We start from the raw sequence: 16,273 nt of genomic DNA, 5'->3' as shown, positions 1-16,273 counted from the left end.
GAATAGATCAAGATTACAATTCAGCCCTTGCAGAGGCAATCTAGAGATGAGGACGGATCAGAGCTGTGCTTCATTCTGTGCTGCAAAACTGCAGAGTCACTGCATGTGAGCTTCAGCTGCAAAAATACTAGGTCAGGACAGTATTGGATTACTGTGTGTGTGTTTGAGTGTGTGTGGGGCTTTGCTCTAGTAGGCGTATGTCAGAAAAAGCCCTATTCTAGACTGCATGTCATCTGTCATAAACTTTTGTTTTTGGTATTTTGCTATTTATAATTAGCAGAATATAAAATCACAGATTATAACTATGATTTTTTTAAACTGCTGTCAGCACTATTTATATAGTCTATATTTGATCCAATTTGTCACAAATATAAATTGTAATTTGCTGAATAGTGGTCTAAATCTGGTCCAACACAACTTTAGGTCACAGTCATAATATTATGACCATTTATTTAAAATGCAGACTGTAAACACAAACATTTTTTTCATTACAATGGTAATTTGGATCCTTAAACATAACACAAAATCTCATTTTTTAAAATAAAAATCTCACACAAAGATTTTTCCAGACATTCAGAAGGACTTCTGATCACAAGTAAAGCATCCACCATGACAGTTCAACATAGTATTTGTTGTTAAGATTGTTTGGAGCTGTATTCAGCTGCATTCCAGTCCTCCTCTTGCCCTTTATCGCTGCAGAAACTGCTGACTGGTCCCCCCTGCAGCACACACACAAATATACACACAATACACGCACACACCTTTGAATTACCAGCTTTATGGAGCTTTTGTCAATGACACTGGCTGTTTATGTCTATTTTTAGCTCTTTGACATCATTTTCAAAGCTGTCTGTCTCTTAAAAAGCTAATAAATCATCACTTTGACTCCCTTTAACACACAGAGATCATTCTATAAACTAAATAACTGATGTTATGGCGGAGAATCAGTATCTGAAGAGTATTTATGAGCCACAGTAAGTCGGTAAACTGCAACATAGAAAAAATCAGAACCCTGAAGAGTGTACAATGTTGTTTATGTTTGAGCAGACAGCAGGATATAATGCTGGATTTCACTTTGCTAAACATAAACACTCAACAAGCAGCACGAAGAGTAATCAGTGCACGGACGGACAATACCAGCATGTGACCGCAGCTGTTTGAGTGCTGAGTGTTTTCCCACAGCTTTGATTGGAAAGCAGACAGCTTTGGTTCGGGATATGGAAAATAACCGGGCCAAAAAGCAAAAATAATCTTCGGCATTAAGTAAACATTTAAATTTGAAAGTGAAAATCATGTATTCTAAATGCCGACAAAGAAAATAAGAGAAGTTTTAATTAAATTACATTTTAACTTCTTGTAAACCCGTGACAACACTGTTGTGTAACCCTTCTGTGACACTTTCTAGCTTATTTCTAAAATGTCAACTGGAAATAAAAAAAAAAAGGAAAGTTCACAGCAAGGACCACTGCTTCAAGGACCTTGGTATATTTTTTCAGTGAAATAAAAAACAACGGTGACTAACAAACTTAACAAGAAACTGTGGCTGTTTTTGAAGAGTTCAGTATCCAGAGGCACCACAAAACGAGACATGCTAATTGAGACATGCTAATTGAGAAATGCTAACTGAGACATGCTTACAGAGAAACTGAGAATCACTTTTATTAAAAACGTATTTGTGAAGAAATTTAAAGTAAGACATTGCAATAAAATGTTCAATAAATAGTTCATTTACATTTAATGTCATTGAATTAGTTCAAAGAATCTCAAATGGTTGGCCCTCAAAAACCAATTCTGGCCTTTGGAAAATTTTGGCACCCCTGTTCTAAAAGAACGGTACACCTCGCTTTGGCATTTACCACAAACAAGCAAAGAATACAAACTAATATTACATTTTAAATTCAAATAGAATGAGATTAAGGGTATGGGGGCATCAGCAGAGGGGTGCTTCTGGGATACTGTTGAGAAGACATCTACTTGAGGACCACAGTGACCTGGTTGCACTGTTACACCCAAAGTGGTTGCGGTGATGAAGAAAAGTTCTTCAGGTTGTGGAGGCAAACTGAAATAATTGACTTTTGTTGCATTTGGAAGTAAAGCTTAAATGTAATCTTTCCCCATTTTTTTCTTTTTCCAGACTGGCTTATTTTTTTTTTTTTGTAATTGAATAAAATGCATGTATCCATTTCAAAATAAACATTTATTAAGAGTCAATCCATTTTCAAAGAGTTCCCATCTTTTATTTTGTGACACAAAAGACACACTGAGATAAAAAAAAAAAAAAAAAAAAACACAGCAGACGTGTGCAGAAAGATGCTACTTCAAAACAGATTTAAGCAACAAGCTTTTCAAGTTACACCAAGTCACATCTCCTGGTTCTGCCAAGCCACAGCAGCGATGAGGGCAGCACCTTTCCCGCTTCCTTCTTCTGATGGAAAGAAGGTCACATCACATTGAGGAGCCAGATCCTTCACAGTGTCTTGGAGGATGTGAGAGAAACTAGGAAGAGCACCACACAAAACATTGTATTGAAAGAAATCTCAATTAAGACATATTTGATAAAACTGGACAGATTCATGGAATAATTAGTACTAAAAAGTAATTTACTGAGGATGAAGTTTGTAGAGCGCCCCATCCACCCCCACGGTGGTGTTTAGATGGTCCAGTCCTCGGTTCTCTCTGATCTTATCAACCACAGCTGCCATTCCAGCCCCGCACAGCTGGGCTGCACGGCGCGACACTGCTCCACAGACCTGTTCAACAACAAAAACCTTTATCAGTATTGCAACAGCTACCAGTCTGCTCTCACCACAATCAATCGTCTTTAAACATTTCTCCACTTGGTGGTTCATAAAAGTTGCTCAACGTCGAGATGAAGTTGCAAAAGGTTTTTTTTTTTTTGGAAAGTGAGGAAAAAATAAAATCTGTAATTTCCATTGAGACATGGAATTTATTATTTTTTTTATCCATTTATACATGTTCTGATGTTTCTGTCTTTGCATGTTTTTCTGTCCTCTTTCACTGGTCACATCAGATTGTTGGGCTTTACTCCATCTTGTTTTGGTTGATTCCTTCCTGTGATTCATTTACACAACACTGTTTCTCTCCACAGTCATCCAAATTCATGTTTAATACAACATTCACACAGAAAACTTTTAAATGTAACCTGTTGGTCACTTATTAAGACTCTGGAATTAATCAGACCATTTGAATGGAAGTGGACCTTTAGAATAAACAAAGTAAAACTAGGCAGTGAAGCTTTGAAAAGAAAGATCACTCTGAAGTAAATCATGTCATGATAAGTTGTGAAAATCAAAAAATAAAATGCTAAAATTGGAATATAGCTAAATGAAAAAAAAACATATTGATATTTTACTAAATATTAACCTAATAAGACTAAAAATCCCTGACAAACATATCAGACCAAATACAGCTTAAGCTGTAAGAACCATTACATCAAGGTTCTGATAATAAAAGGCCAAATCTGTCTATTTTGCAAACTGCAAACTAGGAATAAAAAGTCTATCAGGATTTCAGCAGAGGTGAGGCCACAGCAAATGATAAAGTTCTTTCTTGTATCCAAATGGTCAAATCATAATTTCAGAAAATAGCACAGCCAGTCACGCATCAGCAAAAGTTTCTCCATGCAAAATTCCAGAACATTTTTGCATTTATCATCTGTGTTCCTTTGGTCCAATACTCACCATAAAATAATAAAATCCTAACGACGTCTGTGCAAATTATCACTGCACATTGTAAAGTTAAAAACCTCATTTTACATGCATGCACTCGTTTTGTGTGATTGGATAAAACTCTCCCTTAAAAAAAATAAAATAAAATAAAAAAATATCCATCCAAAATATTTACCTTTAAAGTCCCAATAAGTACAACCATTATAGATATGGTCAAAATTTAATTTGTAAAACACAACAGAATCAAATTCGTTTTTATATTGCGTTTATTCATTTCATACATGTGTACGTCTTGCAGTAAAATGTTAAGCATTGATCAAGAACAGAAGCAATGAAATAACCTTAAATATTAAGGTTAGATATTTTCGTCCTACCTGCTTGACGATGATGCTGTCATGACAGGTGCTGTCGAGCCCCAACTTCTGAAGAATACACCTGACCTGCAGTAACGCTAAGTGGTCACTAGAGGGAGACAACGGACACTAGTGAGGAAGTGCTGAAAAAGACAGACTTAAAAAAAAACTATTGTGCCAAACATCACAGCATTTTCAGATGTGTTTTTAACCCCCCTAAGTACAATCAGGAGGGGATTTTAGCTAATTATTATTATTATTATTTTAATTTAACAGTTCAGAGGTATGGAGAGAGTGGAAGTGAGTGCAGCAGGTGGGAATGGGTGGAGGGGTCAGGTGTGATAGAAGAAATGAAAGAAAAGGTGCACAAAACTGTGATGAGAGCAGCCATGTTTTTCTGTCTAGAGACAGTGAGGAAAAGACAAGAAACAGAGCTGGAGGAAGTAGAGATGAAGATGTTAAGGTTCTCTTTGGGAGTGACCAGGATGGATAGGATCAGGAATGAGTCCATCAGAGGGACAGCACACGTTAGACTGAGATAGTTCAGACATGTCCAGAGGAGAGACAGTGAATCCATTGGCAGAAGGATGCTGAGTCTAGAGCTGCCAGGCAAGAGTTCTAGAGGAAAACCAAAGAGGAGGTTCATGGATGCAGTTAAAGGAGACATGAAGATAGCCGGTGTTAGAGTAGAGGATGCACAAGACAGGCTTAGATGGAGGAAGATGATCTAAAGTAGAAATCCACTGGATCACTGGTCCTACCCACAACTCAGAGGCAAAGTTCTAAGTTCTGCTGCTCTGCAGAAACTATGTCCTAGAAAAGGACAGGGTTTTGGCTATGAACAGCATGATCCTAATTAAAAGACACTTTGAAAATAGATCAAAAGATGATTGGAGTGGGACTTTAATTTGACCTCGCCATGCTTTTACAAATGCATTTTTAAGGATGCATTTTTTGTTAATCTTAATTTGAACTTAACTATTCCTAACTAAAGGGTTATATCGTATTTTTACACTTTTAAAGTGGGTTCACTTCAGAACTGCAACACAGGTTTATAAAGCCAACTTGTAGCTCAGTGGTTCAATAAATGCTTCATTTGTGTTTTATTCTTCCAATACTAACAATAAAATAGTTAATTCTGTACAGAAGTTTCCTGTAGATTTTATGGATTTGATATATTGCAGATTAAAACTCTACATTTGAGTTGGGCAGCATACTAATGTGGTCTATCTGATGAATTTCCTTTCCTAACCATCACAGTTTACTGCCCATCCCTGTCTATGACCTTATTGTGTATTTAACCACTTGACATTTAACAGTTATTTAGCCCTACACCTCACTACAGGAGCTCAGAAAAACCACAGAATGACTCATTCTATCTAAATGTCTCACTTTACCTCTCTATCTGTGACAGATATCGAGTTTCAAATATTCCAGGCTTCTTCAAACTCTCTGAGATGTGTCCTCTGAACAAAAGACCTCCTCTGGTTAGATCCAGTAGCACCTGTCGGACGATTTCTCCCAAATACATTCCACTGGTCAGCTTTTCAAACCTAAACACAAGCGAGTTGAGTGTGATAGTGACACTGGTGACTGTAGAAAAAATTATTGTGTATGACGGGAGAGGCCGAGACTGTTTCTGACCTTTGTTTTCCTGGGTTCACCGAGTTCTGGTCCACCTCTGTGTCAAAAGCTGTGATGATGTTCTCTAGAGAGCCATCATCTCCCAGACCCCCCCACTCTGTGTTGATGCACATTTTGGATCTTCTGGTCTCCCCTTCAGTTTCTTCGCCATTCTACTTAAAGCAAAAAAAAAACAAAAACAAACAAACAAAAGAACAATCAGAGTGTTAAATACGTAGTTTACATCTTATTGACTGGAATGTTCCTCGTTGGAGGGTCAGTTCTACTGTACTTCAAGTGTGTTCTTGTCTCTGTCTGCTGTGTTGCTCTTATGATGCAGCTTCTCAATGTTCTTCAGTTCCTCCATGTAGCAAAGATTTGTTCCTGTTCCTGTCATGCACAAAAATAACTGCTGTCAACACAACAAAACAACTGTTTAATACACTAATAAACTTTTCTAGAACTGAAAGTAGGGATTTAATACTTAAACCGATAGTAGCTCTGAAATACAAATCACACCAACAAATCACACAACACAAAAACATACCAAAGATCCCAACGACAATAAAAAAAGGAAAACAAACGATGAAAAATCCTAAATAATTTTTAGAAATCAAAACAAAATTCCAGAAACCAAAACACAAAATAATGAATCAAAACAGAGATTAAATGTTTCAGAAAACAAAAAATATTTTCCAGAAATCAAAATGATTTTTTTTAAATCAAACAGAATAAAGTAGATGAAAGTAGGAACTATAGGACATCACTGATTGAATAATGAAGTTTGATTTTTGTCATTTGAGTTTATTTCAAGTACTAATAAAAGTTTTTACAATAATTATGGAGCATATCCAGTATTGCTTCATCCCAAATAGCTTTTGGCTGAAATGCTGGACAAACATCATCGTTCAATCAGTAATGTCCCAGAGCATCTTCTCTAGTTTCTTATTGTTTTTAGTTTTTTAACATTTCATTTTGATTTCTGAGAATTACTGTACTTTGTTTTCTAAACGTTTCTTCTTCCTTTTCAATTAATTCATTTTAGAATTGTGTTTTTTTTTTTCATTATTTGTTTTGCTTTTTTAGTAATTGTTGTAATCTCTTATGATTTGTGCCTCAGGGCCACCGTAGCAACCACCCCGATGTGTCCAGCCAGTCAGGTCACATACCAGCAATCAGTCCGATTTCACAGTGTGGGTCCTCATAGGCGCAGCTCATCATGGTTCCAACAGTGTCATTAATCAGAGCTACAATGTCCAGATCAAACTCCTGCACAAACACAAACACTTGTCTTTGTGTTCAAATTACTGCAGCATGATGAGTTCCAGAAAAAGAAAGTCACAATTAAGGTGTAACATAAATCTATTGGTTTCCATTTAATCACTCATAATTGGAAATTGAAATTCAGGTTTACCACAACTTGATGAAATATAATTCATTTGTTAAATGTCCACTCTAAAAACAATTTTTCAACTGTCATGAATAAAATCATCATTTCATGAATTAAAAGTAAAGAAAAAATACATTTTTACCTGATGGATAAAGAAAATAGTTGAATTATTTTCGAAGTGATTGAATTTCACTAAATTGATTTTTTGAATGCTGACCTTCGCCAAAACTGTGAACATCTGTTGTATTCTGACTCACGTTGCGTCTCCTGATTGCCTCGCGCAGCAAGCCCACAACATCATGTCCTTCACAGTCCGTGGCGTTAAAGCCTTTGGTCCAGGTCACCAATTTACCCTGAAGCAAGCAACATGAGGAATGTTTTTACTTTTTTCAACAAGATGAACTGATTACTATCTGATCTCACATAGCACACATACTGTATCAATGGCGGTCTGCTCGCAGGGAAAAGAGAAGGTGAAACCTGTAGGAAGACGAGCGTTCTTCACCCCCATGTAGTCCAAGAAGTCACAAACACATTCTGCGAGGTGGTCAAATAACTGTTGACAGGTAGGGAAGGCATCATTAAGAACAAAAAAAATGTCATCTTTATTACCCAGTTCTGCTTAAATATGTCCGGATTTTGTGTTTCTCACCTCCTCCCCAGTTCCCTGCATTATTTCCAGTGGAATGGTGTAGATTTTGTGGTAAATTCTGGATTTTTGTCTTTTAAATCTCACAAGCAAAGCTCTAAAGTTTGTTCCTCCCAGATCCAAAGCAAGGTATTTTCCATGCTCTACAAAAAACAAAATAAGCTTTTAATGGGATTGCATATCTTGGTTGTAAACGAGCAGCTTTCTCAGACTGATTGGAGTCAGGAAGTGTTTTATATGTGTTGGTGTGTAATTGGTTTCAGTTTCCGACCTGTTCCATCTGGTTTGTGGAATATAAAAGAAGGCAGCATCTTGATGGTGAAGGGACCCTGACTCCTTAGGCCCGCCTCCAGTCCCGCCCTCATCCTGTCCTTGACCAGTTGCAACTGCTCTTTACCAAGTTTGAAATTCGACAGAGTCTCCTCCACCTGGGCGGACAGAGAAAGTTAGTTTCAGACGTGATGGAAACGAGGTCACACAAACATCATGATCACCTTTCGACTCTGCGAGGTCAGACGCTGGGCGACTGCCGACACCAGAGCAGCGCCTTTGCTGCTGCCGCTGTCTGAGAGCACAAACTTGACATGGCACTCAGGAAGCAGCCGCCGCACCACTTTGTGGAGACGTTTAGGATACCTGACAAAGAATGGACAAAAACCTCACTACCATTGTGGTCACAAGTCAGTTTAACTGATCAAACTCTCCATGTAACATCTTTAAGATTTTTACAGCTTCAAGCCTCTATAATGAGTCTTTTTGCGTATCATGAGGATGTGAGTGTTTCATGATAACTCACTGAGGGTGCGTTTTGTACACAGTTCCATCCACACCCACAGTGACCCTCAAGACCCTCTGGTTTCGGTTTTGCTTGATTCGCGTTAGGATGGCTGACAGCCCTGCGGCCACCAGATTAGAGGACCTGAAGGACACTATGGTGCTGACATGCTGTACGGCAATGCAGTCGTCATGGGACGGGCTCAAACCAAGATTCATCAAAACGTCTTTGGTGTTTTTCAGACCATTTCTGTACCTAAAAAAGAGCAACATCAAAATAAATGTTTTTTTCTTTCATTATGAACGTTTCTAAACCAAAAACAGGAGAACTTACTCCTCCATTGCTGCCACGTCAGCTGTGGTTATCTTCCCTTTGGTCCTCAGGGCATCTGACACATGTCCGTCAAACAGCTTTCCTCGCTTTGCCATCTTCAACACGACCAGCCTCACCAGCTCACCCAGATACAACCCACTCACCATCTTCTCAAATCTGAAGAAACCAACCATGGACAGATTAAGATGTGCATTGACAGCATCACTGCATGTGATACATCTGTCCGTCCTTACATTTGTTTTCCAGGGTTGGAGGACACTGCGTCCACTTCTCTGTCAAACTCTGTTATAAAGTCATTGAGGGCGCCGTCATCTCCAAAACCCGCCCACTCCGTGTTAATGCACATCCTGCCCTCGTCCCCCTCGACCAGGTCCACATGACGCATGTCCTCCATGTAGCAAGCATTTGTGCCTGTACCTGAGCACACACATATAAAAATAACTCAGATGCTGAATAATTCATGTATCTCAACAATATATTTTAATAAATAAGCTGCTTAAAAGAAATTGTCTTTTTTTTTACTTTTGACAGAAGTTCACATGAGTTCCTTTCAAAATAAAATACACCCTGGCACATATTATAATGTCGTTGCAGCAAATATAGTAGTAGTAAGTGCAATGTCAGCAGTGAATAAATAAAAAAAGTTAATTTTACTGTTGTTGGATCTCAGCCAGAAACGTAAATCTAACCAACCAAAATGAAACCCGAGCTAATCAAGTGATTAGCTGCCATATTTTTGAAAACTTAAAATTCTTTGGTTATTTTTAAAAATAGAAAATGATCTTTTCTAATCTGGTGCCCCTTAATTCTGGTTGTGCTCATTGATGTTCTGTGCTACAGGACAGGAAAATGTGTCAACATGTTGTAGTTTGTGATCAGCACTGTCCTTCGACTGTTAATTTACGTTTTCCCCACTTTACTTTTTCCTGTGTCTGTGGGTTACTTTTTAAAATGTATACACTTTTAGTATTTTTCTTTGTCTAGAGAGCCACAATAGAGGGTTAAAAGAGCCACATGTGGCTCTGGAGCTGCAGGTTACAGACCCCTGCTCTAGGGGTCGCCATGGTAAATTATATGGCTCCATCTGACCTCATCCACCACATCTTCCTCATTCAACCTCCACTTTGATCTTCATCTAATAGATGCTAGAGCCAGCTCCAACCTGAGTACCCTTTACCTCCATGATCACTGTCCTTTCTCTGATCATGACCAAACCGTCTTAACATGGTTTACCTGCATTTATCTATAAAAGCAAACGACAAAGGAAAATATGCAGGAAAATGCAGATTTACTCACCAATGATGAGTCCCACCTCACAGTATGGGTCATCAAAACCACAGGTCATCATGGTTGCTACAGTGTCATTTACCATGGCCAACAGCTCCATGTCCATCCCCTGTAGAGCGACGCAACGAGTCAGCATTATGTGACAAATACAACTAAACAAATCCCTTTTATCCAAAAGATCAGTTCAAACGTAGAAAAAAAAAACCACAATCAGTGTGGCAGCTTTGAAAGTTTCCCCCTGGAGGAAGTCTTAGATAAATAAACGGTCCTATCTCTGCAGCAGTGAGACATAATGATGGCCTTACCCCAGTTCTGCAGATAGCATCTCTGAGGACCCGGACCACGTCTTTTCCCTGAAGACCTCGGACTCTGTAGTTCTTGCACCAACTCAACAAGAAACCCTGCAGAGAGGAAACGGAGCGTTCCAGAGAAACAGTGCAGTTTCAGGAATGAAAAGCTCATCTACGCAGACGAGATCCTATACCTGATCCAAACTGGGCTGCTCGCAGGGGAAAGAGAAGGTGAAGGCCAGGGGGTGTTTCTTTTCTGTATCTATTTTCTTTTCCTGCAGGAACTCTTTTAGGCACTCGGACACGTGGTCAAACAACTGCAACAATAGAATCAGGATTCATGAAGGAGAAATCACCTTATTTGGGACACATTCATGCATCTCATACCTCAGCTCCTGTTCCACTACGCAGCTCGGTTGGCATGGGATAGATCTTCTCCTCCATCTCCACCTCTCCCTTCCTGATTCCCACGCCTTCTCTCACTTTGACCTGAAGAACCTTAAATTTGGAGCCTCCAAGATCAAGAGCCAGAAACTGTCCTTTCTCTGATGACGTGAAAAAAACAACAGTTTTTAATTTGTAACATGCAGTGAGATATCAAACAGCTTAGAATAAAAACATGTTTTACCATCAAACAACAAAGTTTAGAAAAAATATACTTTTATGTGAAAATAATATGTATTTAAATCTTTTAGAGAAGGTTTCTCAAGCTCCTGAAGGCAGAGACTGGCTGAGGCTGGGGTGTATGGGGTTCCATTTGTGCCAAAAATGTGTTTTTGCATCCACTGTTTATATCTTTGGTCCATTATCTATGTCTACTGAACAAGTTTATTGAACATTTGTTCATGTCTTTGTTATACTAAGCAATATTTTCTGCATGTCCTGTGAAACGACAGTAGCTAACGACGTTAGCATCTGTTGTTAAAGACTTTTCTGACGACCACATCCAGATTTTTAAGTACAAAGCTGAAACATCACAAAGCAAATACAAAGTTATCGTCAAAGAAGAGTGGACATACAGAAGATATTGCTTAGTAGACATTCAACTCTCATATTAATGAGTGGGGCACAAAATATCGACTTGGGGCCCACAAGTGGCCCGCGGGCCGCCAGATTGAGACCTCTGTTTTAGAGCTACCCTGGAAACTTAGGAAAGACTTAGCTTAGTGGGTTGATAGCTTCGTCTTCACTTTATGTTAAGAGACTTTTTGGAAATTTTAATATTTCTTTGACAGATGACTTGTTTCCCCAAAAAAGTTTCAATTTCTCACAGTATTCCCAGAACCTGATCATTCCACCCCCATGCTTCACAGCTAAGACATAGTTCATCTTTTTTCCCAGTTTTGTCCCTTTTTTCACTACATAACATCAAGATGACCATGAAAATCAAACAATTTTGCTTAATTTTGATCAAACCATTTGGTTTGCCTCTAAGAGTAAGGTCCTGATCTTTGAGTGGACACAGTTTTTGGACCATCTACTTCCTGAAAACCGTTCAGCTCATTGTAGTTCACAAAATTAGGGGCTCATTTCTCATTTTGATTATTAATTCATTCATCTCTGATTCCTGAGCACATGATAAGAACTACAAGCTTCTGTTGTGTTTTTATTTGAATATCATTGGGAAAACAGATGAAAATGGGACCCTGGTGGCAAAACAGTCTTTATATGACGTCAGGAAAAAGACTTTATGTGAAGGTTTCCTCTGAAATAACTAAGAAACTGATCAAAAAAGATTTTCAATCACTGTTTTTGTAATAACAAAATCTACCTAAATTTTCCTTTACTCGTCATTTTACTTAAAGAAATGGATGAAAACCAGAATAAATCTGAATAAAAAAGTTCCCTAACCTCTACACATAGACATGAATGGTGTTTAGCATCTAAATTGTATGTCGTGAGAATTTGTCGATCTACCTGATCCATCAGGAGTGGAGCGGACGTGTGTCGGCAGCATCTTCACAGCTGCAGCTGCGTTACTTTCTACTGAAAGTCCTTTCTTCATTTCAGCCAGGAATCGTGCTGAGATTTCACAGATCTGGTCGTCATTAAGACGCATTGCATGTAGGAATCTGTCAACCTGCACACAGACGTGCACACACACATGTTCAGTGACCTTGGATTCCAAAGAGCATAAGAAAAAAACCTTACCAGGTTCATTAAATGCGGAAAATCTCTATTATTTATAGTCTGATAAGGCAAACTGTTTAAAAAATGAACTTCTTTATTGTTATTAATCATGAAGGAAATAATAAGAGGGCACAGTACATTGATTAAATGGGCTTAACATGAATGTGACACAAGACTGACGCTTCCCAAACTCCTCTAATATTGATTTATTAATCCCTTGATGTATGTTGATGCAGATATTCATCAAACCACTTCGGCTACAAAATTACCTTAACTTAGCATCTACTCCAAAGCAGAAATATAATTTTTTTTTATTGCTGGAAATAAATTCAAGCATCAATGGGTTAATGAATACATCAAATTTTAATCAAATTTTAATTTTTTAAGACTCAAATAAATAAATGTACATTCGGAGGTCCAGCCTATCTTGTCAAAGGACTTCTGGATGACCACGAAACACTTAGTGATAATAACCCTTTGTATTTTTGTCCAAATTTCTTGGCATTTCTGTATTTATTTCATTATTTTATGTTTTTTTTTTTTGCACTGGTTTTGACATTTTATTGCTTTTTACAAGCTTTAAACACAATTATTTTTTTATCTGTTTTTATTTGTTTTCTGTTGTTTTTTTATTTTGAAAAATGCTAAAACCTTTAAAAAGTTAGTAGTTTTGTAATGTTATGTCACTGTGGTGTGTTCATGTGTTGCAATGTGTATCATAAAAGTTTGTTGGAGGCCCCTTGGGAAATTTTTGGGTCCCCAGACTTCAGCACTAGTTGTAATTTTTTGGATTTAGCTAAGATTTAATGCTTTATCCGTTTTTGATTTTGCTTGCGACCGTTTGTTTAACACTCAAAAAATGTAAATGTAATCTGGTCACAGAGAAGCCATGTTAATAATTGCTCAGCATAAGACAAAAGGTGATGGAGTAATGATTACACCAGATCCATTACAGAGCAGGCTGCTGTTTTATCACATTATTAAAGGGATTCAGGTCTGAGAAATCTAATGTGAATCAGAAAATAAAATATAAAATAAATATATTTTTATAAAACTTACTCTAAAATTCAACATTATGAAATTCTTAAACACAATTCAGGTGAATAAGCCTCACATTTAAAAATAAGAGTAAATCTACAAAACGAATGTGTAAAATACTTTGTACTGACCTTTTTTGTGGGATCCTCTTGGAGTTTGGAGAAGTAAAATGAAACCAGATGAACGGCCAACATCTTGACGCACCAAACAAACCACCATGAAAACCTATGATTTGTAAACTGTTTGTTCTAGAGCGTCTGCTCCTGTCCGCTCTGACTAGTTGAATGAATAAAACTAATCTTTTTCTACCCTCCCTTCTATTGCCGTCTATTTGATCTTTCACTGTATCACCGAGTCCATGAAGCTCTGATCGCCCTCAGTGACAGCTCAATCATTAACAAGCCAAACCCTTTTCCACCATCTTCACCTCTCAGGATGACTTTACCCCAGTCCTATCAGTGAATTCATCAGTGGACTTAATTAAGTTTGTCAGGAAACCCTAAACAACCAAACTGAACACTTTTACAAAGTTTATTAGGAAATAAGTATGATCAGTTTAATCTCATACTGAAAGAAACACACCAAAAATAATAATAAGGAGAAATTTTAGGTTTTCAGCTATTGTTAAAATTGTAAAGGTTGTAATGATTTAAACTTATAGACGCACAAAATGTAAATATATTTGTTTCTCTTTGAACTTCATTGTCTCTAAAATCTCATTCTCCTCATTTATGCAATTTTTCTTTTATTATTTTCTTATTTAAGATCTAGAGTGCATTAAAATAAAATAGTAAGTCTTGTTTTTTTTAAATATTTATTTATGTTTTTTTGAATAAAAAAGCCATTGCGTCATTCACAGAGTTCATGGTTGTTCTCTGATCTCATGTTCTGTAAGAAAGTCCAGTCAGAACTGAAGAAAACAAACCTGTCAAGCATTTATGTGTTTATGTCTTAGCAGGAGAATACGTGTTACTGTGTAAGAACTGGACATCTGCCACAGTAGAACAACAGTGTTGATCCATCTTAGAATCCAAAACAGGTTGAGCAGAATATTACAGATCACCCCAGAACATCTGAAGAACTTCTAGAAGAGAATGACACGCCAACATGACATAAAAAATCCTCTGGTCCTGCATATGCTGTCTAGTCAAAGTGTATTTTAGATATTTCAGGTGTTAAATAATGCAAAATGTCAAACATCCCAGCCTGCTGTCCTACAATTGAGACCAGAACTGAGTGGTGCTGTCGGGTCCACAGTGTGGTTTTGCTGTTCAGATCAGAACAAATCGATTGCATCGACTAACTTCATTTCTTCTTCTTTTTCCTCTTTCCTTTGCTGCTGTTTTCGTGTTGGTCTGCACTGAGCGTGCCCGGATGGTTGTCTTCCTGCCTCCTGTGCTCCTTTGACCACTCCCTCTGCAGCTGCTTGAGCAGATCGGGGGTCAGCAGCCCGTCTCTCACCAGGCGACTAGCCAGCGAGCTTTGGCTCATGCCCCCCGAACCTCTCTGGCCTCTGCCTCTCGTCAAAAACGAGCCACTGCTGGCTTCACTTCCAGCCTGGCCGTGCGCGCTCTCAGTCTGCAGTGGGTCGGTTAGGTTTGGGTCTGTGGCTCGGATGAGGCGGGTGATATTTCGGACGCCCTGTTGGATGATGTCATCTAGTTCCCGCTGGATTTCTCGGATGGAGGCGGTGTCAGGAAACATGTCCATGAAGCGATAGCTGCACAAACAGAAGCCCATTTAATGAAGACGGCAATAGAGAAGAACAGCTGGAAACACAGAAAAATGGACCCAAAGCCATTACCTCAGCCAAAGGTACAGATCTAACACATCATGAACGGCCTCCAGGTGAACCAGGTCCTTGATGTTCTTGGGTGCGCCTAGAGGCCAGCTGATGTGGCGGCAGACCCAGTTGAAGGTCAGGGGTTCATCTCGACTGAACTGCCTTGCAAACTAGAACAAACACAAAGCTGTGAACTTTTAAATAGTGAATACAGTAGTTTGGTCTTCAGATTCAGCATTTTTGCACTTTGGTCCCTTTACTATTTGATACAGACTCCAAAGGTCACTCAGAGCATGAGGATGATAAAATACAAACGTTCAACAGCAATAAACTGCTTTTACACACCATTTCACAACACTGACAAAGCCCTTTGCTTCCTGACATTTCTCCGGATCTCTTAGCTTCTATCTTAACTGGCGTACGGCTGGACGGCTTTACCTTCAGGAAAGAGGTGCACACAAAGGACTGCTTTTTGTTGATGGGAGCGGTGCAGAAGACGTAGCGTGACCTCAGGTTCAGTGGGATGTGCTGAATCATGTCAGCCAGGAACTTAAAGTCATCAATGTTGCAGACAAAATACAGACCGTCCACTTGAGAGAGGCTGACAAATATGTCCTGAGGAGAACAGACGTACATCAACTTAAGAATTATAGATACGTGACTTTGAGGAGAAAGGCTTTCTAACACACGGTAAAACAGATTTGTTGTTTTTTTGGCATGTGTCATAAAATAAAGGTAAGCTCATGCTTTTAAATATCATTGAAACTAAATGTTTGAAAGTTTTTTGGAATTTTTTTAAGACCCACTCCAATGAAAAAAATCATGTTTTGGTGTTTTTAGCATGTTATTGTACCTTTTTTTGCATTAAATTATATATATATAATATAATATAAGATGAAAACTTTATTCTTGAGTATTTCTTTATTTAAATCA

The 16,273-nt window shown here is 38.2% G+C and overlaps 2 protein-coding genes across 2 annotated transcripts in view; both read right to left on the bottom strand.

Moving 5' to 3' along the window:
- Positions 1-1,459: 1,459 nt before the first annotated feature.
- Positions 1,460-13,942, bottom strand: LOC112160408 (hexokinase HKDC1). The gene is made up of 21 exons (XM_024294886.2): positions 13,689-13,942; positions 12,307-12,469; positions 10,777-10,934; positions 10,584-10,706; positions 10,405-10,500; positions 10,109-10,208; positions 9,046-9,229; positions 8,813-8,968; positions 8,501-8,734; positions 8,199-8,340; positions 7,976-8,132; positions 7,708-7,847; positions 7,492-7,611; positions 7,313-7,408; positions 6,835-6,934; positions 5,958-6,055; positions 5,687-5,838; positions 5,440-5,595; positions 4,064-4,151; positions 2,605-2,750; positions 1,460-2,496 (listed from the first exon to the last, which is right to left on the bottom strand). Exons 1-21 carry the CDS (start codon positions 13,749-13,751, stop codon positions 2,361-2,363), a joined length of 2,808 nt encoding a protein of 935 aa, XP_024150654.1. The 5' UTR covers positions 13,752-13,942; the 3' UTR covers positions 1,460-2,360.
- A 543-nt stretch (positions 13,943-14,485) lies between these two features.
- The window catches only part of supv3l1 (SUV3-like helicase), a 6,611-nt gene continuing 4,823 nt past the window's right edge, over positions 14,486-16,273 (bottom strand). Inside the window, exons 14-16 of the mRNA XM_024296192.2 lie at positions 15,779-15,955; positions 15,362-15,510; positions 14,486-15,277 (exon numbers count right to left, since the gene is read on the bottom strand). Of these exons, the coding sequence (XP_024151960.1) occupies positions 14,863-15,277; positions 15,362-15,510; positions 15,779-15,955 (741 nt within the window). The 3' untranslated portion in view covers positions 14,486-14,862. The remainder of the gene's footprint in view (positions 15,278-15,361; positions 15,511-15,778; positions 15,956-16,273) is intronic.

This window comes from Oryzias melastigma, linkage group LG3, assembly GCF_002922805.2.
Source record: "Oryzias melastigma strain HK-1 linkage group LG3, ASM292280v2, whole genome shotgun sequence".
In the NCBI taxonomy this organism is placed as follows: domain Eukaryota; kingdom Metazoa; phylum Chordata; class Actinopteri; order Beloniformes; family Adrianichthyidae; genus Oryzias; species Oryzias melastigma.
The sequence above is the reverse complement of the archived record's forward strand: the minus strand, read 5'-3'. Positions and strand labels throughout refer to the sequence as shown.

Bases quoted from the DNA above. Each gene is read 5' to 3' on its own strand.
- LOC112160408 (XM_024294886.2), bottom strand. From the start codon at position 13,751: ATGTTGGCCGTTCATCTGGTTTCATTTTACTTCTCCAAACTCCAAGAG. The intron at 7,848-7,975 runs GTCGGAAACTGA...TGTTTTTTGTAG, and splicing joins CCACAAACCAGATGGAACAG to AGCATGGAAAATACCTTGCT. The intron at 7,409-7,491 runs GTATGTGTGCTA...TGCTTGCTTCAG, and splicing joins AGCAGACCGCCATTGATACA to GGTAAATTGGTGACCTGGAC.